At 39.1% G+C, this 25,898-nt stretch overlaps 2 protein-coding genes across 2 annotated transcripts in view; one reads left to right on the top strand and one right to left on the bottom strand.

Moving 5' to 3' along the window:
• necab2 (N-terminal EF-hand calcium binding protein 2) overlaps positions 1-10,521 on the top strand; it is a 521,316-nt gene extending 510,795 nt beyond the window's left edge. Inside the window, exons 11-13 of the mRNA XM_044035771.1 lie at positions 2,406-2,483; positions 3,172-3,263; positions 4,519-10,521. Coding sequence (XP_043891706.1) covers positions 2,406-2,483; positions 3,172-3,263; positions 4,519-4,547 — 199 coding nt within the window. The 3' untranslated portion in view covers positions 4,548-10,521. The remainder of the gene's footprint in view (positions 1-2,405; positions 2,484-3,171; positions 3,264-4,518) is intronic.
• An 871-nt stretch (positions 10,522-11,392) lies between these two features.
• On the bottom strand, positions 11,393-22,434 carry slc38a8a (solute carrier family 38 member 8a). The gene is made up of 10 exons (XM_044035770.1): positions 22,105-22,434; positions 21,112-21,310; positions 18,878-19,034; positions 18,667-18,771; positions 17,620-17,677; positions 15,312-15,426; positions 12,464-12,611; positions 12,120-12,322; positions 11,958-12,009; positions 11,393-11,625 (listed from the first exon to the last, which is right to left on the bottom strand). Exons 1-10 carry the CDS (start codon positions 22,306-22,308, stop codon positions 11,523-11,525), a joined length of 1,344 nt encoding a protein of 447 aa, XP_043891705.1. The 5' UTR covers positions 22,309-22,434; the 3' UTR covers positions 11,393-11,522.
• Between the last annotated feature and the right edge of the window lie 3,464 nt (positions 22,435-25,898).

Raw genomic sequence — 25,898 nt, 5'->3', positions numbered from 1 at the left:
AAAAATGTCATAGTTTAGTATGTCATCCAAAATTTGACAAAAATGTCATAGTTTAGTATGTCGTCTAAAATGAGACGAAAATGTCATAGTTTAGTATGTCGTCCAAAATTTGACAAAAATGTCATAGTTTAGTATGTCGTCTAAAATGAGACGAAAATGTCATAGTTTAGTATGTCGTCCAAAATTTGACAAAAATGTCATAGTTTAGTATGTCGTCAGAATTGCTCTTGTCATGATTTATTGAGATTTTATCATGAATGAGGTTGTGGTAGTTGTCATCTTGTCAAAAATAGATTCCCACAGAAAACAGCAATAGTGGAGGCGCTGATGTGTGTCAGACACAGAAACTGTTTCCATTACCTTGTTGAGAACGCATCAACAAATCATTGCAGCAATGTTTCGTGTTGTAAAAATCCCTCTTTGAATTGGCCAATAAAATTTTCACTGCCCTCGATCCACTCTTTTACAGCAACTTCTGCTTTTTATCGATGTGATTTTCATTTTCATGCTCTCAAGTGCTCGCACACATTCTGTTTTCCCTGAAAGTATCACAGTGTCTGTTTCTTTTGTTTTTTTCGGGCGACAGTAGCTCAGTGGTAGAGCGAGTTGTCTTTCTACTGGAAGGGAGTGAATTCGATTCCTGGCTCTAATCGTCTACAGTACTTGACTCCATGTGTTGGCAGCTTGTGATTGACTATGAAAGATTTGTGATAGGAAATGTGCTGGGTGAATGGCAAAATTGTAAAGTAAAGCAGCTTTAAGTGGTTATTAAAACTAAAAGAAAGTACTAAATAAATAGTGTAGCATCCAGTCAAAGAAAGGGAGAGCCATTCCTGATGGTCAAAGAGTTTAATTGATGTAAAAAGACCAATGTAAGAGCTACATTAGCATTAGCATGAGCATTGATAGCACCATTGAGTAAGCCAGCAGATACATTAGCCATTAAATAAAAGACACAAAACAATATTTATACAACTGCTTTCTGTTAAATGCGTTATCTACTCAATGTTTGTAATGTGTATCTTCCTCTGAACTTTGTCACCATTTTTCCGTTTTCTTCATATTTTTTCCGCTGTTACGTTGCATCGAAACACACAGATACAGACTTTCAAAATAAATCTTCCTGTTAAACCGGAACGTTGAAAATAGCTAAACACAGTTGCTTACTTGACATATTAACATATTAAACCATTTACTAATTGTGTTTATTTCATTCATATACACAAATCACACATGTAAACTGAGTGCATTATTTACAGAAACAGACAACAAAACTGAATATATTAAAAAAAAGAACGTAAACAAATTCACTAAGATACAAAGCAAAAACAAAACAGCTCCAACATAATATCCAGAGTTCAAGAAGCATTTCAAATCATAACAAATATTTGAAGTATAATTCTTCTATTAATCATCCATGCCTGCCAAGAGTATTTTTTTTATTTCATTTCATTTATGAGCGTAAATCTCTCTAATGATAGAAATTCTGATATTTGATCCCAAACCTTTTTATATGAGGAGAAGCCAAATGCTGGAGACAGTATAAAGACCTACTTCAGTAAAAGTACAAGTATCTTTACCAGAAAATGTCTTTGGTAGAAGTTGAAGTCACTTTTGTTTTATAATATTACTAAAGTAAACATAAATGACATTTACTGTACTTAAGTATCAAAAGTCATTTTCTGTTATAAAATGTACTTAAGTTTCAAAAGTAAAAGTATGAAAAAAGTGAGGATTAAGGATTGAGCCATGGTCGTTCAGTGGTAGGGCACGTTGTCTTTCAACTGGAAGGTTGTGGGTTCAATTCCTGGCTCTGCTAATCTATATGTGTCTTTGAGAAATGACACTTAACCCCATGTTGCTGCATGTGAATGGGTGAATGGGTGAAAACTGTAGTGTAAAGCAGCTCATCAAGACTAGAAATACAGACCATAATACCAACTGTTCTTCTTCTGATTTGATTTGGTCGTGCTGAGTAACATAGATAGTTAGAGGAAATGTAGTGGAGTAAAAGTAAAAGCTGCGAGAAATATAAATAGCAAAGTAATGTACAGAATTTTGCACTTCAGTACAGTAACAAAGTATTTGTACTTTGTCACATTACAACACTGGAAGCTGATCATTGTCACAGATTTATCAAGTTAAGGACTAAGTGGATCAAATATGTAAAGACATTGAGGCCAGATTTTGTAGCCCAGTGTCACGAGTAATGACTTTTCTTCCTGCTATTTTATTGTTTTATTTTCTTGGACATACTTAAAATATTGTTTTTTGGTTTAATGGACACTCTATTATATGATCATTTGTTGTTAAATATTGTTTCCATCCTCCTCCTTCCACTTCTTTATCTGCTACGTCTAATCTATCGTCACATAATCTCCTTCTGTCATCCCTCTCGTCTCCAGTGTGACCGCCGTGCGTCTGCCAGACGGTTTATCCTTCGTCGTCTACGAGTTCTGGGACGGAGAGGAAGAGTGGAAGAGGTGAGTTTTTTGCAGTCACGTCTGGCTCTAATGGAACATTTTAATCCAAAACCTGAAGCTCTTCGCGAATATATCTGCCGCTCAGTGCTGCGTGTGTGTGTGTGTGTGTGTATGTGGGGAGGAACCTAATTTTGAAGAAGTGTTAATGCATTTAAAGTAGTTGCAATTCTAAAAATTGAAGCCGGAGCATCAGTCAGAATGAAACTTGCGTAAAATGCTGTGTGGAGGCCGATCGCTGCCAAATGGGCCCATTCCTAATACTGATCCACTTTAAAAATATTAAAAGTCATCACTTTGTTTGGTGAAATGACTGAGTCAGCACTCTGCCTCCATTTTAAATCTTTCTTCTTTTTTTTTTCTTTCACCGCTGAGCCTGCCGTTCTTGTCCTTTATTGACCGGTGATCACCAAATAAAGAGAGCTTTCATTCCTTCTACTACTGTCACTGTGAGTTGACAGTCTTCTGCACTCACCACGAGTCAGGTGATCATGATTTAGCGTACGACCACGAGCAGAGGCTGCTGATGTAGCTGCCTGCTGATCAGAGTTTCTGCTCCACTGATCACAGCGTCTCACTGCCATTAATATTTCAACTCCTACAGTAAAGGCTGAGGGGCATGCTAAGCAGTTTGAGGCGGTGTGTGTGTAAAGTTGTCTGTGTGTGTGTGTGTGTTCTCCTCTGTTTGCAGACACCTCCAGTCTCCCCCCAACAAAGCCTTTCAGCATGTGAAGGTGGACACACTGTGCCAGCCCGAGGCCGTCTCCTCTGTAGCCGTGCCAGGTCAGTGGTAAAAGAGCTGCAGAACAATGCTGCGTTCCAAAGTCAAGAAGTTGGAATTTTTCAAGTCTCTAGTCAGAGGTTTAAGCTGGAGTGCCCTCCTCTGGTGCGATTTTCAACTTCGTAAAACAACAACAACAACCTCACAAATCTGCAGCTAAAAACACTGTTCAACTCATATGAAGTCAGTCCATCACATCATTTAGTTTCTAGTTTTTCTAGAAGAGGGCTTCTCCCTCTCTAGGGGGCGCTGCAGCACATGAGCTGCACATTTTATTTGGCAGGAATTTTTTACAACCCTCCCATTTATTACATTACATTACATGTCATTTAGCAGACGCTTTTATCTAAAGCGACTTACAATGGAATTGAGTACAATCAGCCAGGGGTGGAATTGAACTTGCGACCATGATGTCTTTCGCACACAGGGTAGGGTCTTAAACACTGAGCCACTCCACCCCCATTTATCTGAGCTTGGCACCAGCAAAAGGAGATTCTGTGGCTGGGGTCAATTAACAATGAATTAATGGGGATTGGGTACTCAGGGAGACCCGAGCCCTTGACCCGAATAACTTTAACTTTTGTCTACAAAAACATTGTTTGTATTAGACGTCACATGCCCTCATTAATACACAAAAACAAGTCCTCATCCTGTTTGTTAGAAACATTGAGGTTATAGTACCCTTTGACCTAAGAGGGACTTGAACTACCAACCATTCGGTGGGAAGCCAAGCTCCTGTTCTGCTTGGCTACAGGCTTCCGCAGGTCAGATAGTGAAATTATTATCTGAGATGTTGCTACGCTGTTTGTGTGAGTGAAATACTGAGTATTACGTTGTTTTGCTAACGTTGGCTAACATTGGCTAGCACGAGAAAAGTTTGCGTCCATGTTTTTTCCCAACTTCTCAACTGGAATGCGATCAAATCAGAGGTGACGTCGCTCCCAGTTCTGACTTCCGATACTAATGGAACGCAGCGTTAAACAACTGCGTAAAACAATGAACCTTTAAAGGAGCAGTCTGGTGAGTTCATGACATTAGCTGCTAAGAGCAAATGGAAGAAGCCAGACATGTTTTTAACCTACTGCTAACACTTACATTACACAGCAAGCTAAGAATGTGGTAGCAATCACTGAGTTACTAATAACTTTTAACATTTTTAATCTTCTTATTTAAATTTTACACTCTTAAATAATGTAATTCTGTTGGAATGTGCCTTTACTTATGAAAAGTGCTCTTTCTTTGTCTGTTTCTCTGCAGCCGCCTGGTGCAGCGTGAAGAGGGCCTGAGCATGATGACGATAACGCGTCAAGACTCCTGGACTCTGTCCACGTCCTCTTTAAGTCGTCCCCCTTTTATCCCTAAAACCTTTTTTTGTCCCTTTGCATTTTCACCCACTCTCACTCCCCTTTCCTCCTCCTCCTCCTCCTCCTCCTCCTATGCCCCCTCAATCCTCACATTCCCTCAACTCTTTTTGTAAGTACATGTTTACACAGTGCAAATCAATGGTGTCAACTTCAGTGAAAAAAAATGCATTTTACGGCGTGAGATTATTTAAACACGTTTGCATCTCGCCCCTGGGTAGTTTGCTGGTTTGAGATTTTGGATTATTTCATGTTGATGATTCAAGTAGCTTTTGAGCCACTGGTGAGGTGGAGTTTGTCATGTAGCATGGACCCGCGGTTGAGTTTTTCATGTAGCATTAACTGTTTTTGGGAAGAGCATTGTGTGGTTTTGTTTTCCCCCCCTCATTATTATTATTATTATTATTATTAATTTATATTAAAGGTAGAATTTACACGAAGCTCACTATATGTAGCTGTCACGTCATAGGAGCTGCTCTTTCCACATTATTTTATTCCAACAACTATTATTTTTTTGATTTGTAAAATGACCACATTGTTGGGACATTATTCCCACATCAGCCATTCTGAACTTCCAGTGATACAGTATGTTGGGTAAATGAGGTTCCAACACGCCAATATTATCTGTAATCTCAGGAAATCACTGCATGCTTGACTAAACTTTAGCTTGAGGGTTAGGAAACAGATTTTAAGTAACAAATAGAGTATAAAAGGTGAAGTTCTGGCGAGAGAGTTCTGGTAGTTCTGGTAGTTACTCTTGTGCAGGTAGATTTGTCTAAAAGATGAAACAACCAAGATGGCTGCTGCTGATGTAAAGAGCTCTGTTGAATCCTCTATAAAGTAAAAGTATTCTCTTCACGCTATAGTCTCTTAAAATGTGCTGTCTCTTGGGTCATATGTCCACAGGTTTCCCCAAGTTGTCATGATTCTATTGTCATGTTCCCAAGATTTTATCTTCCGAGGATCACATGTTTTCCTAATTCTTACATTCGCCAGATTTCATGTACACAATGTCATACGTTCCCAAGTCCATGCTTTTGTCACGTGTTCCCAATATTTTGTTTTCAGGATCATATTTTTCCCAAGTTCTTACATTCCCTAGATTTTAATGTTCCCAATGTCATATGTTCTCAACTCCTTGCCTCCCAAAGATTTTAAGTTCCCAAGAAGAGTCATTTATTCCCAAATTCTCACATTCCCTAGATGTTATGTCCCCCAAGGTCATATGTTCCTAAGTAAACCTAATTAGTCCCTTTAAATGTGGGCATATAATAGTGAAACTTATTCTGCAGTGCTGTGGAACGCATGACAAGTTCCCAATGTTTGTTAATAAGAAAATACTGAGCAGAGGAACGTCATTTTCAGGAATGTGTGAGAGGACATTAGAGTATGTAGAACTGGGGAACGTAGGACCAAGCATCCCATACATAAACTTGAAGAACTTGAAGGCTCTCGAGCTCCAGTAATAATGAGCAGCAGATACTTGTAGCTACATTAGCATCATCAAATCCAAACATTAAAACCTGAATATACCTTACTGCTGACTAAAGAGAGTTTGGTAGCTCAGTACACTACAAACAAAAACCAGGGTTACATTACATGACCTTTTCCCAAGGTTTGTTTCAGGGGAGAAAAAAGAAAAAAACAAACACATTATCTTGTAAAATTAACTGAATTCTGTCATGTTTTTACTTGTTTGGCGATGAACTGTAATTTCTTTACCTTGAGATCTTCACAATGGCTGCTGTGGAATAACGTCTAAGACAATTATTTAGCATGTTTTAGGAGGAAAAACTGCAGAAAACTGTCGCGAGCATTGAAACCCCATGTCGAGACAGACATGTAGAGAAACACGGAGTGATATTTCTTCATGCGGCGCTTTTTGGTTTCTTTATTTTAGTTTTTATTAGTTGTATTTCTGAGTGTTGACCTCAGGCTCGTTTTAGAGGTGATTGTTTTGCTGTCAAAGGATCATTTACTGACTTTTCGAAAAGAGTCTGCTGCTACCTTGAGACAGAAGAGACTTAGTAGAGTGAAAAAGGCAGCGCCTCACTGTTCTCCATGCAGCTACACATCGTTTTATCTCTGCCTTCTGTTTGTATATTCCTGGTCCGACTCTGGTGATGGGTAGCTTATTAGCTGTGGAAGTCTAGTTGTACATAATTGCCAATGTTGTTCTCTTATATTATTATGATTATGATTATTATATTTGTATTTATTGTCATCGTTAAGTGGCAGTGGCTCTCTACAGTTGCTGTTGAGCTTATCGGAAAACAGTTTGCGTTGAATCAGAACACCAGAATCAGAGACATCCATCCGAACGACACTGAATATAAAGCCTTAAAACATCATCACATGCTAAAGGAGGTTTTTCAAAGGAGTTTCAAACAACTACTTAATTTTTTTATTTCTTTTTTTCTTTTCGATGTGACGTGAAACTCCCAGTAAGCAGGGAAATCCCACTGGTGGTCTTTCAGTGGAGGCCTCTTGGTTTTAGTGGAGTGTTGCAGTTAACGTTTTGACACAAAGACAGTTTCACAGATTGCATTTGATTTCCGTGCACCACTTTATCGACGCATCACTAGAGAAAATTAGGCTTCACGCACATTTGTACCACACATAAGGGTCTTCTCAAAGTTAAGGGTCTTTCCTTAAGCATGTCCGCCTCTGCAGAGACCACGCACCTAGCTAGCATTCTGGAAACCCGTAAATTATTCTTAAAAAAGTGTTTGTTTCTCTTACATTGAGTGACTGACGAGTGGCTGTTCATGAAACATTAACCAGGTAGAAAATATAAGTGGAAATAAAAGACATCCTGTGTTTGAATACTGTCTATATTTTATATTAGCCGGCATTCTAACTATGCTAACTAGCAACATCGGCTAACAAACACAGCTTAACCGCAGTTAGCTGTCTCTAACTGGCTCCCAAATTTATTTCATGAGGTCCGCCTCTTTATATTTAAGTCATTTCGCTGTGTATTTGCTATTAATCGACTCAATTTGCATCATAAACATTTTTTTATGTAGTTCCAAATCACCAACACTTCTGAGAAATTCTGTGCGAAATATTGTCATGAATTTCATTATCGTGATTACAAGATGGAATATCATGATATATTTTATGATTAATGTCAAAATACTGACAGTTACATGTTTTACTTCATTTTAATCTTTACATTTATGACAAATATAAAAATATACTTGGCTATCACTTTGGTCGCTCAACAAAATATGCACCCACCCACTGCAGTGAGGATATATACAGTACAACATGTATGCCTGTAAATTAGCCGTATGATTGACTCAATCCTTGGTAGAATTTGAAGGATGCTACACCCTGGAACAGTCCTTCAGGTGGATGCGGTGATGTAACATCCTTGAAATTCAGCCGTTCGAGGATCCTTCCTTGACTTTGAGAAGCACCAGTCGTTGACATATATATATGTGCAAAAAAAGTGAAGGGAAAACAACAAAATCCATCTTAATCTGCAGCCTGGTTGGTGCAAATCTCAGTCGTCTGTGTCACATACACGGTCGTATCACTGGGTCTGGTCTCTGCAGTTATTATTCTCTGCATTATTCTCAAGTGACCTCCCAAAAATGCAATCTGGAATTACTGGATATAAAAAAAACAGTCGAGGTAAAGTGGTTTTTTTTTTTGGCTTTGTTGGAAATTGATCAGATCCACTGACGCCCCACTACTACTTACACCACTTAACCCTAACCCACACAACAATCAGACTCTCATTCAGAAAGCACAATGTAAAAAAAGAGTGACTATTGTGACTAAAAGCTAGTGTATATTAGAGGTTGTTGAGTATGATGAGAGTATTTAGAGATATATAGTATTTACTGTTTATCAGATTGAAGATTTATCAACGAATCATTCCTTTGTAGCTTTGTATAGCTACTTTCAAAAGGTGCCATCTCTTCATCCGCCTCACTGTTGGGTCTATTTTCTCTCTTGTCCTCTGTGATTGACAGCCACTCTGTCACCTGCCAGAACTGTGGGGGATACAGCTACTCTGATATTAATGTGGAATCTGGCACCGCTGCTTTCTTTTAGAGCACTGCATGGCTGCACTGAGCGGGGCGGGGCAGGGGGGGGGTTAAGGAATGTGTGTGAAAAATGTCATTTGTAGTACACAAGCGTTAAGAAAATGCATGCGAAGGTTTCGCCGATTTGTCTAAGAAACTAATCTGGGATTCACTGTGGAGTTTATGACCACTGGATTTGAATTTAAACTGGAGCGGTTTAGAACGTCAGGTCAGATTTCAATCGGCGCTTGAAAGTTTTTGAAAATAGACATGGGTCATTGAAATACTTGAATTTTGTTGATATTTAGGTACATTTTCGTTACGACGCCACCTACTGTTTCATGCTCTGCGTTGCTTGATGTACGTAGACTAGGCCTACGTGGAAACAAACGTTGAGTCGGGATTGCTAGCGGTGTTGTGGACACTGTCCACTGTCCCGCTCACAATGGCTAACATAACTAGCCCTAGTCCTGTTTATCTAGCATCATCTTGTTTCTTTTTAAACCAGAAGAGACCATATTTGGATGAGAGGGTGAGGCTTAGGGAAGAAGAACCACCTCTAACTGCACAGGAAACCATGCTGTATGAAACTAGAGATTGAGATGATAAACTGCTCAGGAAAATCTTTACTGACATGACATAATGCAGTGTGGGAATGAAAGAGACAACATTCATTTAGATAATTAACATGTCTTTGGGGCTGCAAATAAGGTTTTTTATAATTGATATTCATTGGCGTCTCCCAAACCTGGAAATGTCTTCTTTTGTCCACAAACTGAAATGATTTAGGTTTAGTGATTTCTTTGTTATATTCACATGTCAGATGCAGAAAAATCAAAAGGCTTGTTTTAATTATAAGGCCACGTATCTCTTTAACCGTAGGTCAACTCTTCATTGTATCCCAGCGTGTTTCACAGACAGAGCGGCCGTATTCTGAACAGAATTAAAGTCATATTGCATGGATTATGATGTTTACATGTCGGTGGTTCAGCCACAGTGACACAGTGTCCAGCTCAATGCAGCCACGCGCTCTAACTGAGGGCTTCTCTGTTGTACAGGTACAGTACATTGAGCCCAGCTTGGGTTTGGGTCGTGTATGTGAGCTCAGACACAGTGTGTGGAGAAAAAAAAAAGCCAATGCTGCGTCCCGATGATACATTCCTGAACGTCCCTCAGACTGTGCCGCCCGTTGTTTTCAGACCCTCCCACCACGCCATCATACCGTGAAAGAGTTACGCCACTGAAATGTAGTGAAGCTGGCCTTGATTCAATGTTTTTTCTGGCAACACGTAAAAAAACAGCGGATGGATATGTATGTACCTGTAGCTGTAGTGAGGCTGGTGGGTTTGAGCAGCGTGTCACCAGGTTTACCTCAACAAGTGTTGTTACACGATATAAAAAGACATCAAGGCCATCTCTTTCCCTTCTATGAGTGTGTTCTTTTCTATCCTTTTACTGAGTGCATGCCAACTGAATGTCCAGTAACTTCTTTGCTGTAGTATTAGGCCATGCTACTCTTCAATGGGTTTTGTGCTTTTCTTACCTTCTTTATTTTCTAGTATTCCTATGAAAGGAGACAGAGACTAAAAATCTATTATATGAAATATACGATATATGACTAGAAAAAAAAATGGCATACATGAATGAACATTCACTTTTATGGCAATGTTTAAATGAAATATTAATTCTTTAATGTACGTTTCAGTAAAACAGCTTTCTCTTCTTACGTGTAGAGACTTATTGCAGGGATGCAAGTATTATATATAAATATATATATATATATGGTCTTAAAAGATTATCTTGTTGAAATTCTAGATGATGTAGAGTGATGCAGTTCAATAAAACTAGAAACCTGGAAACCTTTTTTGTTTGACTTTGATTTGAAAACACTGACTGTGATCACTTTTTGAAGTTTGAAGACGTTTAAATTAATTTAGCCAATAAGGATACAGCTTCGTTCCCACAGTCCCTTTGTCATATAATTGAATAAGAGGCTAAACAATTCCCTGAAAGCAAAGCTCAAGGTTATTCCCGAAGTCATTTATAAGACTGAATTTGAAATGATCCAAAGAGTGAGAAGGGTTGAAGACTTTAAAAAACTGCCAAGTTCAGGTTTGGGTTATAAGATAAAGATTTATTTGCTTATCCATCACAAAGTGAACAACAAAAATAAAACAGAAAAGACATCAGTGTCGTTATTAACTGTGAGCTGAATTGTCACGTAGGAATCTGCCCAGACTTTTACCATCAGTGCACCCTTACTGCAAATAACTGTTCCGAGACTCTTTTTGAGTCTTTTAACCAAGTGATTTTGTGCAAAATTTGATCCGTAAATCTCTTCAAACGTGAAACAATATTTGGTGTTTTTACTCCCACACACCAGGAGGCAGCTCTTTCGTGTTAAACATACAAACGTCTTTTCTTTTATGGCAGTGGAAACTTCCAGATCCTGTGAGGATCTTGTATTATTTTTGACGTTAACTCTACTGACAGTTTTGTGTTTATGTGACAAACTTTGTGCTCGCTCACATCAAATCTCAATCTTCATCATAACCCACAGACTGAACACTGACAGGTTTAATACTGATATGTACAAAACAGAAAATCAACAAAGTGCCCGAAATACCTGAGGATTTCAATCGGATCGCGTCGTCGCTGCAGGAGGCGGACGGAGCTCATCGTTATGGTAACCCGAGCCAAAGTTCCATATAATGAACTTAGTGTGGGGATCAGTTCACTTTTAAAGAGTCCATGGTGGCCATAACTCAACATGAGCTGTACAGGAGAGAGGGGGGGGGAGGGATTCACACGTGGTCAGCGTTCTCTCCATGAAAACACAGATCTGCGAGGGGAGGTGGAGTCAGATCTTTCCCAGCAGCTGCATGACAGCGATGGTGGTGCTCTGACCAAAGATGAAGGCTCCACTGATCAGGGTCACAACTCCCCAAACTGTGAGCACGACTCTGGAGAGGGAGATGAAAAAAAAACACCCCATGATTCAATCCAAGACTAAAGTTTGATGATGATGTAGAAGCTCAGCATTTGACAGTTTAATGTAATCTTCAGTCAGAAACATCACTTTGGACCGCCATGATTTTACAATAACCCACAAAATGTTCGATAACACACTTGGAAGAGATGGAGCGTGAGGTGAGGGACGTGCAACTTCACCAATAAACATTGCCAAATTGTACACATTGTGCCTTTAAATGTACAGAATTGTCATTTCTTTAGTAAATATCGATTCTGCTTTTATACTTTGGTGTATATTGATGATATATTATGACGTTCTCACCTGGTTTTACAGGACACGGGCACAGACTGCATGGCAAAGATCAAACACAGTCCTGTACAAACACAAACACACGCTTAAATCATCGCACGTGATAATAACAATAATAATAATAATAATAATAATCATCATCATCATCATCATCGTGGGGCCCCAAGCGCTTACCTGGGAAGATGAAGATGAAAAAGGCGCTGATCCCGCCGATGACACTGATCACCTTGCTGATGTCTGGCACAAAGATGGCGATAAGCAGCGTCACTGCGATCCACAGCACCGTCAGCACGTATCGGCTTCGGTTTTCAAAGTCCGCCGTCACCACGCCGTGACGCTTCCGCCGCCAGCTCAGCAGGGGGTCCTGGATCACTGATCTGAGGTAAGAGAGATGGAGGTGTCTCACCTTTCACATCAGGTTCACTTGGTATCAACTAATTTAACTCAGATAAGACTTTGTTCTTTTGATTCAATCTTCGTTAGAGGATCACACTGAACGTGCGACACGTGTCACCGACCTGCCGAGCAGCAGGATGATGGGGTAGATGGTGATGATGGAGATTCCAAACAGCAGCCTGGCGATGAGAATCAGGATATCATCGCCAGTGTACGACATCAGAATGTCGGCCTTCACGTCCTTTCCGAATGTCAGATACCCATAAACCCCTGCAACAGAGAAGGACGCGTGACGGCGTCACAAGTATTAAAGTCAACGAAAACGGATAGAACACAAACCATCTTTGAAGTGGGTGGGATTAGAGCTGCAACTAACAATTAATAGAAATCTGTTTCAAGATTAATCTAGTAATCGTTTGGTCCATAAAATGTCAGAAAACGTTAAAAAATGTTGATGAAACGATGATGTTCTCGAATGTCTTGTTTTGTCCACAAACCAAAATAATTCAGTTTTAATGATTTTGTTGTTATATGGAGCAAAGAAACGAGGAAATATTCACATTTAAGAAGCAAAACAATCAGAAAGCTTGTTTTAATAATGAAAAAGCTTCAAACGGATGAATCGATTATCAAAATATTTGACGATTACTTTAGTAATTGATTAGTAATCAATTCATCGAGTAACTGTTTCAGCTCTAGGTGGGATTATCAACTAATTAAAATGGTAAATAAGCAAATTACAGCCATATCTGTGACATCTAATATCCTTTTGGATTAGAAACTGAATCATTTCCAGAAGATATTTAGATGTCGTCCATGTACAGTTCCTTGAGATCATGTACGTTATGATTTGGTGCCATTACAAATCAAAATAAACTTAATTGAATTCAGTAAATTAACTACAACCTAATTGTATGCATGATAAATAATTAATTAATGTGTTTGTTTTTTGGGGGGGCCACGGGCCACGCACAGACTACAGAGGCTGCATGGAAAAAGTAGTCAAGAAAACGCAACACAATGCAGTTCCACAACATACACGCAAGCACAACACAAATAACTATGATTTCAGTATTGATCAAAAAATAACTCATTAGGCCTTTACTGAGAAGCCCAATGCATGACATTTTATTAAACATATTTTAATGGCGAGAACAAAGAATATACGTTTCACTGAATTTTGTTAAATGGAAAGATTTTTATAGAAAGCATCATCATCTCCAAAGGTCCCTGGTCTACACCTTTAAAAACTGGCAGTAAAAGTACACCGACATCAAAGGTTACACTCCAGCTTGAACTTCAATGAAACACATCTAAAACTGTCAGAAAACAGAGGGAGCAGTCAAGCAAGTCCTGGTAACAACTAAAATCATGTTTGTGTGTGTTTCCACGGCCCTGCCCCTCCTCAACCCCGCCATCATTCACGGTCGATGGAATATATAAATAAATATTCTGGGAGGGAAAAGATGAATTACAATAGCAGGTCCATCAGTATATTAATCCAAGACACTGAGCGGGATAATACAATTAAAGACAAAAAGAAAATCCATATAGTTAATCCTGATGAAATCCTGGCAGATAAAACTTATTGGCAAAGGGAGCATGAGTGTGTAGAATTTAGCTGACTCAGCAAAGATGCAGGAAGAAGTGGATTTAAATGTGATGAGTGTTTTTGTGTTTGGACTGTGGGTGGGTGTTGGTACAGCCGTGAAACACTATCATTCAGGGATTAAAACAGGAATGAATTAACTGAGCCGGATAAATGGGGACAGGGGGGGGGGGGTTGCATCAGGAAGGGCATCCAGAGTAAAATCTGGATACAACAACTCAACATGCAGCTCACTGAAAACAACATTATGATCTGCTGTGTCGAGGTCTAAAGGGAGTAATAATAAAGAATGAATTCATGGTAAAAAACAGAGGCAAAACCCAGCTGCAGAAACACTGTCTGACAGTAATGAGCCAGAACGCTAAAAAATAAAAATGTTTGTTTTCAGATCAGTGAGTTTGGGGAACTGAATCAACAACTCCTGAATCCCTGTTATTCTCGTGCAGTGGTTCTTGAAGTGACAGAAAACATCAAGTTTCCCGACAGAAGAGGCTGATTCACAACAAGGTAAAGCAATGACAATATTCCTAATATAGGAAACACTTAAGCTGGCATAGAATCTATTAGGCGAGCTTTTCCTTAAGCAACTAAAAGTAAAGTTTATCCATGTTTTTCTTGCCCATAACTGCTTCTCAGCTCAAACACAGACAGAGATGCTGTCCAATCCAGACCCGGATCAATTATATAAATCATTGATAATTGCCACTTTTTAGCTGAGCATTCATATTTTAAATTGGCACAGCTTTGCTAATCTTAACGGCACTACAGCTCCAACAAATACAGACCAATTACATTAGTGAACTGGGGCAACAATGGATGCATGAGCTGAGCCTCAGTACTGCTGAATGTCTTCTTTCATCTCAGTGACACGCATTAATCTGAAAAAAATATTATTTCAGCAAACTTAATTTGATTTGAAAGCCTTTTTTTTTTTTTTAAACAAACATGCACATTACTCCACTTATTAAAAAAATATATACTAAAGCAATTACCAGTGTTGGACCTTATGATGTTCTGGAGATTTTAATCTACCTGGACCTCTAGATTTAATGTGACAACCCCAGGTTGTCACATTAATAAAACTCCCACTAAATTCATAAAACCCCACTCAATGATGCAGGATCCACAAAGTGTCAGCTATGAGATGCATTCAAGGAACCCTGTAAATTCCCTCACTACAAACAATCCACTATCCAAACTACTACTGCTGCTGCTGCTGCTACCAGGTGGTCAAAGATGCACTCCTACTTTATAGTTTTTCAATGTTGTTTGATGTTTTATATCTTGTTAGGGCAAATTGTCTAATTGTCTCTTTTCCTTGAGGAGGAGGAGGAAAAAAAACGAAAAAAAAAACTTCTTACCTGTGAGGGAGTAAATTATGAGACAGAAGATCATGGAGACCACAGAGATAAGGACCCAGTGAGACAGCCGCTGGTTCTCCATGCTGCTGTAGATGGCAATGGAAGCCTCGTGGCACTGCAACACACAAATGTTTAGTTGAAATGAAATATCTACTTAATTTTCCTCTCTGGCTGAGTTTAAAATGCCCACTAGGGTGAGGGTGGGATTAGAGATGAATGCGTGTAATCAATGTGGACTCTCATTTAAGATTGTTTAGAGTTGTCCACACCAAATGTGACTGACCATCCATCCATACATACATACATACATACATACATACATACATACACACATATATATACACACACACACATATACGCACGTATATATACATATACACATATATAAAAATATATACATATACACACATACATATACATATATATATAAATATACACACACATATATATACATATACATACACACATATATATACACACACACACATATATATATATACATATACACATATATAAAAATATATACATATACACACATACATATACATATATATATAAATATACACACACATATATATATATATATATATATATATATAAATATACACACACATATATATATATTTCATGTGTATATGAAGTAAGCTGCTACTTCCCAGCTCAAGCAGCACATGAGTAATCATCCATCGTTGCCACTGATGGCTGCATTCTCCTTTAATTGTGGAGTGCAGCCTCTTGCATTTCCACACTTGTAAACCCCAGCTTTAACTCTCAAGACAGATTGAGAGTCACCAACACTGAGGTTTCTCACCCGTTTATTGGTGCAGGAGGAGAGAGTGAAACATCCCGGTTTGGTGTGGAAAAAAAAATGAGAAAAACTATGGGCTATATTCGGGTTTAAAATGGGGCTTCCCCTCCCCTCCAGCTCTCAGGGTCTCATCAAGTGGCTTTTCAACCCTGTGCAGAGCAATCACTCACTCTGAGGCAGCAAGTGTTGTCTGCATGTGGGTTTATGAGATGACATGCATCAGTCCTTTCGCACTTAACTCCGTATTTTATTAGATTCCGTCAGCATCATTCAGGGGTTGCCTTGGCAACTTAAGAGGAAGTTCCACATCAGTCTGTCCTGCTTTGGATTGACAGAATGAGCCACCCACCGCACCCTGCTATTAAATATGAAAAGCTCCACTCTCTCATGGCTCCTGTAGAGCACAGCGGCCCCGGGCTGCAGCGGCCCAATGACCTTTACACTACACTTAATCACACTTTCCTGAGAAAGATCAGGTTCTATATACGATCGAGAGAACTCACACTGCATCACTCCAATGTCGACCTCATTACAAAACAGAACACGAGAAGTTTCCATGTGGATGGTTTTTGGTTTTATTACTTCCACCAAAAATGTTTATCTTTCTGTCTTTACATTGAGCAGCATGAGGATACATTTAGGTAAAACAGATAATAGATATTGTGTGAGACAAGGTGTTGGTTTGTGTTCCCTAGTGGGTCCTGAATTTATAGTATAGTACATTTAAATTTAATATTTAACCACTGTTTTCTCAGAATTAGATTGCCACAAGTGAACTGGTTTTGCTTTCCTGAAGGACACAATCATTCACAGAAATGCCAAAAACTGCTTTAATGGCAAGGTGATGATTGAAAACTGATATTAAGGGGAAAAAAGAAAGCTCTCTTTTGAATCTACCACATGAAAATAAAACTCTGGACGTCCACACTGGCACAGACCATCTGGATGTTTTCTAAGTCTAGTTTGGACAACCTCATCCTGTTCTCTGTAACTTCACTGAAAGCCATTTATTTCTAAACAGGAGGTTCCATCCGCCACTCTTCCTGTCACCATCACATTCATCTGTACCCAGAAAAACCCTTAAGAGCTATAATTTCCCTGGTCGGTCTTTCTTCAGCCATTTTATTGGACATTTCATTTCCTGGGACTCACATAAATATTATATTACAGCCCTTTTTCTCAACCATGAACAGGCAACACTGGCTTCTGGGGAGGAAGGGGTAGGATATCTGTTATTATATAAGTGAAAATAGGTTAATGTATGTTGTAAAGTGTGAATGCATAGATTTGTTATTTATTTATGAGTCCGTAACTGTTTGAATTTCGTTATAATATATGTATATTCTTACTATGACAATAAAGTATCTAATCTCTATGGCGTACTCCACCATTTCCTGGCATTACAGAATATTCTATAATAATATTTGTACAATGTTTCTGTTCATACACGAACACACACACACACACACACAGAGCAATATTTCAAATTGTTGCACTCACCTGGAAACCAAAGCAGATGGTTGGGATGACACTGAACATGGACGCCCAGGAGCTGATTCTACACAGACAGGAAGAGATGAAAGACACACACACACACACACACACACGACAGTCATTTTTTTTCTGACGTTTACAAATGTCACAGGAGGAGGAGGAGGAGGGGGGGGAGAAGCCATTATTAGGGCAACATTTATAACGCCGTGCCATTTAGAGACACTTTACCATAATGTCCATCTGTCAGTCACAAGTGCAGGGCCGACGAGGGCGGCCGCCAGACCCAAGCGTCAGCGACATTGACACGAGGGTTGAAGGAGGCGGCAGAATAGTTTGATCTAGTTTGTCGATGCCGGTGGCCTGATTTCACAGCAGATTTATGGATACACAGACTCATGAAAGCCACGTCTGCCTCAAAGAAACCCAATAACATGGACTAGTTCTATTGATTAAAAAGATTTATGACATAAATAAGACAGCCAGGAAGATGATAAAAAAAAAAAAACGGTTTGTATGCCTGATTGCCGGTTTCAGTCGACACGATTTTTCTCCAGAGTCATTGCAACCTTTCATCATTTTGTTTGTGTACATTTGAAAGTTCCTGAGACATCACTGTCTAGGATAGACAGATAAATCTTTTTTTGTATAACTACCCCTCCTTTCCTCATTTCTAACCAAACAACTGAGGTACACACCTTCATGCAGCAGTAAATGGAGACCACTAAGCATGTAGTCACAGTGAAATTGATTCAGAATGAGCAACTCCACTTTCTTTGTAGCAGGTAAAATGGGTCAGATGGAATTTTTCCAGGAGGTTTCAGAACAGAATATGACCAAACTCTTTTTTTATACTTAGAATAAGATGAGAATATTGATCCACTATAAAGACACTGACTATTTTCTCAGTTACTATGAAGTTGCTGGAAAATGCATATGTGAGTGAAGTTGGAAACACAGCAGGTAATTCTGCCCAAACCCCAGAAAACACCCCAGAAAACACTCCAAATTTCTTGGCATTCTCTGGATTTCATGTCTGAAAACTCAGGTACATACCCACTGCTGTAGAGCGGGGTGACATGAACCATAACAGAAGGCATGGTGTGGTATTTGATGATGATGGCTATAGCCAGGTAGGTCGCAGCCAGAGTGCCCAGACCACTGTGGGAGGACAGAAAAACAAAAAAACATCTTCTTCAGACAGAAATCATACAAAAAAAAGTGTTAAATTGTCTACCCAAACAAGAACAAGACAGACTTCACAGACCTGATGTATTTCTGAAAGCCAATCTCTTTGGGCATGGACAGCGGCAGGATGAGGAAAACGCAGAGCAACACCAGGGCAAAGCGTTGGTCTGTGTAGAAGTGGTGCGGTAGATCTGACTGTGGCAGACCAGTGACCAGCTCATACACGGAGCCGCACACTGCAACGCAACACACAAACAAGAACGTACAGGCCAGACGTGTGAGCAACAAAAGTGATAATGTAGAAGAGAAGGATGAGACACTGGTGTAACCAGGAAGACGTGTCCTGCTACAGTGTGTAGGATTTAGAAAAGGTACAAAATACAAAACCGAGAACCATCACATCAGACCAAAACACTGGAAGTAAGCCCACAGGGTCTCCTTCAGCTACTTTCTGCCACCACCTATTCACATATTACTCTTTATGAACAATGCAGGCAAAAGTGCCAAGGTAAAAAAAAAATAAAAAATGCTGGTGTCACACTGGACTGTGGAGTGTTACGTGTTACTGTAGCTCTATCTTGCATACAACTGGGTTTTTCACACAGGGAGTGTGTGTCTGATGCTGCCTGCTGCTATGTTTTCCCATAAATAATATACATTTCAAGATGATGACATAATACTGTTGCTCTTGTCTTCACCTAGTTTTAGATAAAAAAAATTACCTACTATCATCTATATTAGGGGGCCAAAATATCTATTTGGTGATATACTGTCATCCTTCCTTGTGCAATACTATAATCAGTATGCCAGGGCAAATATAGATATCTTAATTAACAAATTAAAGAGTCGCTGCCAGTTTCACTCGCCGGGCGTTGCTATTTCACTGCTCAAATGAATGAGGGAATGGCCAAAGAAGAGAGAGTTTACAGCGGGATAATGGTGGCGAAAGCTACGTTAAGAGATGCTCCATTCACGTTCAATACATAGACTTTATGCACGTTGTTCTCTATGTTGTGAATAAATTGAGAGATCCTGCACTTTTAACTTTTCACATTGATGTTTTGTTTTCTTCAGTTGGACAGATAACGTGATGTATCGCGTTAAAATGACGTATTTCCACCGGCTCTACTCGCCTCGAACTGTAGATCAGTTACAACTACTTAACAATACTTAAAAACGTGGGTTAATCTCCAACAACTACAGGAGTCTGGTGTAAAGTCACTAGTCACTCTGTGTGTGTGTGTCGCGTATAAAAAGAAGAGTAGAGCGGCTGGAAATACGCCATAATTGTCTTGATTATCACAGAATTGTTGTATTGTGATATTATTGGTATTGTGGACTAGGACAATCAAATTAACTTGCGCAGTGGTGGTAATCTGGGTTAGCTGTGATGTCACCGGAGACGTTATGCCCAAACAGTATCATGGCTAGTCGGCAATGGAGCTCAAAAGTTTGGGAGCATTTTCCCCAAAAAAAGAGAAGAATGTGCAATGCAAAATCTGCAAGGCAGAAGTTGCCTTCCATGGCAGTACCTAACCCTGACCTGATGCACAAGCATCTGAAAAGGAAGCACGTTGTTGCTGATTAAATGACAGTCATCTCAGTTAGCTGGTAAAATTACAGTGAGTTACTTACTTATAGCTGTAAATGTTAATATTAACAATGGCCATTTCATTAGCTTTAGCACACATGTTATGTGTTTGCTGTAACGTTATAACAGCGATGTCATGTTTGAATAGGAAATGTGATAACGCTAATGTTTTATAATATAGATTATAAAACATTATAATAGATAATATAGAAGTGCAGAGTTTTTGGTTCCATTTTACAATGCACTAAACATTTACAGCTAATGTTTAATTAAGTTGTGCCTTCATTTTATTTTATTTATCACATTAAAAAATGTCATAAATGCTGCTACAAGCCGCAAAATTCATTAAAAGCTGACTGAATCTTAATTGTCTTTTATTTTTAGTTAGCACATCCTTTAAAAACTTCAATGGGGAGCTAATGGTGGTTATAAAAGTGCAGCTGCATGCTGGGGCGATAAACCTGCAATTTACATATGATCTGATTAGTCGACTAAACGCAAAAATAATCGGTGACTAGTCGATTATCAAAATAATTGTGGACTATGTGAATCCTGCCCCTAATCCAGTGTAAAAACCAGTAAAAGAGCCATTCATGCTATTATTAGGATAGGGATGATAATGGACCACATTTCTAATTCAATGAGAAATAGAGGCACCAAAACAACACCACACAGGTCCAACTCAAAAGGTTGTTCATACAAATGAAGTCGCGTTGACTCACACTCCTCCAGCTGGTCATCCACTATGACCAGAAAGGCTACGGAGATCATGAACAAGTTGAAGACGTAGCAGATCTCACACAGCTGACCGATGGCCGGCCCGCACACTTCTTTCACCACCGCCTGGTAGGTGCACTGACCGCTGATGGACGACGAGTAGCCCAGGATGATCAGACCACTGATGAGGAACACCAGGGAGACCTGAGTGGAGACAGAGAGGACAGTGAGACACAAAAGGTCAGAAAAGGCCCTGTACATCTACTTTAAGTTTTACAGTTATTATGTAAATGTTAATAGCAAGCCAACATCCTTCAGTATGTTTAAATTCCTCTTGTATTTACTACTTCCTCTTCCTAATTGATAGTTTTTTTATGTGTTTCTTTCCATTAAAGTTGAATAAATAGAAAATGGCTCAATCTCCTTTTTTTCTTCCCATTCATTTTACCCAGGTCTAATTTCATATGTTACGTTTTACATTTAAAATAAAAGGCCAACATATTCCAGTATGTTTACAAAAAAAGCCTCAAATTCATCATGTTTTGTTGTAAAGATTAATTTTCAAAGCAGACATTATGACGGATCACAGTTAGGGGGAAAAGCACAGGTAGATATAATTAAATAAACGATGGCTGAATTCCATTTAGCTTGCTAGTTTCTGGGCTCATACTGGTTCACTGTTACACAGTCCTGACTTAGATAAACGGAACAGCGCCATCATTACTGTCATCACCAACACCTGTGCCTTTCTTTTTTCCCCTTTTTCTGCTAAAATGTGTCAAAATGGCTGCTTTGGAAAAAAAATGATAAATCTCAACCAACAATCAATAAACACCAAAACTTGAAATATAAACTAATGTTGAAATAAAGTGTGAAAATCAAACTTTTAACAAGTTTATGTGTCAAGTTTAAAACACTACCATATACATATATACACACACATATATATATATATATAAACACTCACTCAGAAACGGTTTTAAACTGAATTGACCCACCAGCTCCACGGTCACAGCGCTGCGGATTCCTCCGGCTCTCTCGAAGGCCCAGGGGAAGTTGAGGAGTCCGGCGCCCAGTGCGGACTTCAGCATGATGAAAACGGCCCCCACGGAACCAAGTCGTGGACCCACGGCCACGTCCAGCGGGGGCTTAGCCGAGGCTGAAGCCAGCAGGCTGATGCTCTCTCTGGCTAACTCCTCCATGGTTCACGACACGCGGCGAACAAACTTCTCCCTGCGGTAACACAGCCGTGGTATGTGGGCCGGGCAAGGAGGGTAAGCCGGCCGGGGCGGGGAAAGAGGAGGGGAACTGCTTCTGCTGGTGATGATACTGGCCGTTTCTCAATACTCAAGTAAGTATGTACTTGCTTACTTGGGAATTATATACTTGAGATGTACGCTGGGAGTATATACTTGCCAAGTACGGGAGTACACAAGTATGCAATTATGCAAGTATGCAATTATGCAAGTATGCAATTATGCAAGTATGTAAGTATGTTTGTTCTGCTGTTTGAATGGTGGCTGGCGCCAAGTGCTGCAGCCTCATTACCGCCATCTACGGTGTTGATAAATAAACATTTGAAAAACTTTTAATAAATGCATATATATGTTGTTATTATTTTCACATTTTAAATATTTAACTTAATTTATTTCTATTAAAATATACAATACAAATAATACGATGTGGAAAATAGATATATTACAGCATTGTAGAGTATATATGACGTGTACAAATATATACTACTCTACATATCTAATATTTACATATTATATTTAAATACAGATACAATGACCGTGCGACTTTAATATAAATCTAATATTCAAAGTTAAAATAAAAAAAACATTAATAATATAAAAACTTTCAAACTGTCAGGTCAAAAAGTTTCCATTAAAAACAAAATAACACGTCAACAACAAATCTATTGATCACACCAAGCATCTAATGACAGCGACGTCTGAGCCAGCGGATCATTTCATCAGGACAGGCCGAGGTAACGCTGCTCTGTGCCGGGCACAGTGAGCGCCGAGCGTCCGCAAAGGCGGAGCTGATCACCTCCGACAAACGTCGCTGCCAAACTATAAATACGTCATATCTTCATACACTAACCACATGTTTGAATTCATAATGACTCATTTCTCGCCTCAAATGATGTTAAAATGTTGTTCCGGAACACAGAAAAATATTTATTTTAGATTTATATTTCTATTATCTGCTGCTATGCTCCGCCGAAATGTATTCTGGGATACATGGCCATCCCAAGTACGCTTAAGCCACCTCCGATGCATACTTGGTAAAAATGGGCGGAGCGAGAACACTTCCGGGTTTGAGAACCGTCCTCGCTGTTCGCTTATATAAATATATTTGCTAACAATATTTTTCACAATATTAAGGCATTCAGTTATAATCATCACATTTACATTCAACGTTACATTTAATTTAATTTAATATATATACATATGAGCTTCTTTGGTGTTTTAATTGCAGTTTTAGTTTTGTTATATTTTTGATCTTAATAGATTTATTTTGCACCATTAATAGTCATCGTTTTTAATTTGACATCATTCCATGTCAAAACAAGCACTTTTACCTTGAAATTCTGTGAAATATCATCAATGGATATCTTAATTGTGATATCATGATGGAACATTGTAGAATTTTTTTTTCTCTAGACCAGCCCCCTCTTAACCAGACAAGATGTCCATTTGAGTTTTACATTGATTACTACTATTTAATTATCCCCATATTATTATCCAAAGTATCTTATTTCTAATTGTTTCCCATTAATTTACTTAAGGCCCACCCCATACACAGATCATACACAGGTGAGTTTCCTGGGTTAGCATTAGCCATCATCTTGTACACTCCAATCATGCAAGAGTGAGAGCAAGTGTAGTGGTAGTTGTCCGAAATTCTGAGACAACTAAAATGTTGTCAGATATTGTGGCAGATATGGGATATTGGTGTAGCAAAATGGGTCAAGAGCGCCCCCTAAAGTCAGCCCCTGGCCCCCATCTGTCCTACAAGAACCAAATTCAGAAAATGTATTATTTGTCGGTTTTGGCGATTATTTTCTCGAATAATCGAGTACTTGTTTGTTCCATAAAACATCAGAAAATGCTGATTGATGTTTACCAAACCTGGAAATGATGATGTTCTCAAATGTCTTCTTTTGTCCCCAAACCAACATCATTCAGTTTGAATGATTTCTTTGTTTTATGAAGCAAAGAAACCAGAAAATATTCACATTTAAGACACTGGAAAAATCAGAGAACTCAGACCGAATAGTGGTTGCAGCATTCGTCTCCTTGATTAGTAAATATGATTTACTTACATTATCTTTTGCTAATCTGTATTTCTTTTTCCTGCTCGATTATTTCCTGCGGTCCAACTGATTCCTACTGTACGTGCCACATGATTTGGATGATGTCTTATATTCCCTTTAATAGCATAATCTTCTAATCTTTGGTTCTATATCCTCAGCAGGATATAAACTTGTTCCAAGTCAAAAGGCTATAAAGTCAGAGTGAAGTCACAAGTGATTATGTCCGAAGTTGTCGCCTTCATTACCATTTGCAGAATCATGGGATCACTTGTGAATCATGTGACACCGATAAGCCAGGGACACATTTCTGAGGACGGAGGGAGATGATGAGAGAAGAACCGCCGAGTCTGAGGAGCCACCACTAAGTCTCTGCCCAGGATGTGAGGGACAAACCTGACTGAAACCCAACAGGAAGTCCTGGCATCTGAGAAACCAGCGAGGTAAAGAGGGCATGTGACCTCCACCCACCACCAGCTTTCCCAAATCTTGTTAGCGCAGCTAGTTGGCTCCAGGGTTATTTCCCATATTCCCAAGGTTCTGAGGGAGATTAGTTGTCCAACTGAAAGGACAGGGTGACAGATTCACAGGCCTGGATTAGGAGTCAAAGCTCAGACGCCAAGCACGCTGACGCACATCAACCCTGATGAAATCAACCTGCATCACTGAATTCAAAACCCACATCCACTACAGAACCAATGAGCCAGATTGGAATTAGTCCGTTCAATCATCGTTACTCAACACACAGGAATGCGGCAGTCATTACCTCGTCACAGTGCATGAAGGAGACGCGATGAACGCAGTAACCTGAGTTTACTAATCTGCAAAACAAAAAGCTCACGTTGTGTTTTGCTTCTTTTTTTTTTTTTGCTAACCAAGCAATTTCCAGTCATTCCTCATTAAATAATTCACTTTGATTTCGTCTACATGAATAATTTAAGCTCTTCATGGGAGAAAAATGGAAATATTCAGGTCATCCAGGTGATTAAAACGGCAAACACAAATAGTTCCGTCAGGTTTTTTTCTGGCACAAAATAAACTGCATGACTTAAAGCTCCAGTGTGTACCATTTGGTGATTTTCTTCTGCCCATTTGTGTGCTGTGTCCTTTATCTAGACCTGATTGAGGGAGCGTTTGTGTGTATATATAGACAGTGCAGTGGGGACAAGGAGCATTTATTCAGTCAAACTGAATAAAACGACCAGGTTTTACAAAAAGTGTTGCCATTGCCTCAGTCGGTCTATGGATATAAATCACTTCCTGTGTGCAGTATTGCGTGCAGCAACACAAAATATAAACACCAGGAATGAACAAGGAAAAAACTAAAATTTTGCTTAGTTTTGAATTAACTGTAATTCTCACATTATTTTACTTTAGAATTAAACAGTGGCTGAAACTCAGTAGCGCAGTACTTCTACTAAAGTGAGATTTTCCAGTACTCTTAGTGGAATATCTAACCTATTTTTCTGTTAA

The sequence above is a fragment of the Solea senegalensis genome, linkage group LG10 (assembly GCF_019176455.1).
Source record: "Solea senegalensis isolate Sse05_10M linkage group LG10, IFAPA_SoseM_1, whole genome shotgun sequence".
Lineage (NCBI taxonomy): Eukaryota > Metazoa > Chordata > Actinopteri > Pleuronectiformes > Soleidae > Solea > Solea senegalensis.
Note: the sequence above shows the minus strand (reverse complement) of the source record. Positions and strands in the feature narration are given on the sequence as shown.

Bases quoted from the DNA above. Each gene is read 5' to 3' on its own strand.
- slc38a8a (XM_044035770.1), bottom strand. From the start codon at position 22,308: ATGGAGGAGTTAGCCAGAGAGAGCATCAGCCTGCTGGCTTCAGCCTCG. The intron at 12,323-12,463 runs GTCGGTGACACG...CTCTTACCTCAG, and splicing joins ATCATCCTGCTGCTCGGCAG to ATCAGTGATCCAGGACCCCC. The intron at 11,626-11,957 runs GTGAGAACGTCA...CTCCCTCTCCAG, and splicing joins CCCGTGTCCTGTAAAACCAG to AGTCGTGCTCACAGTTTGGG.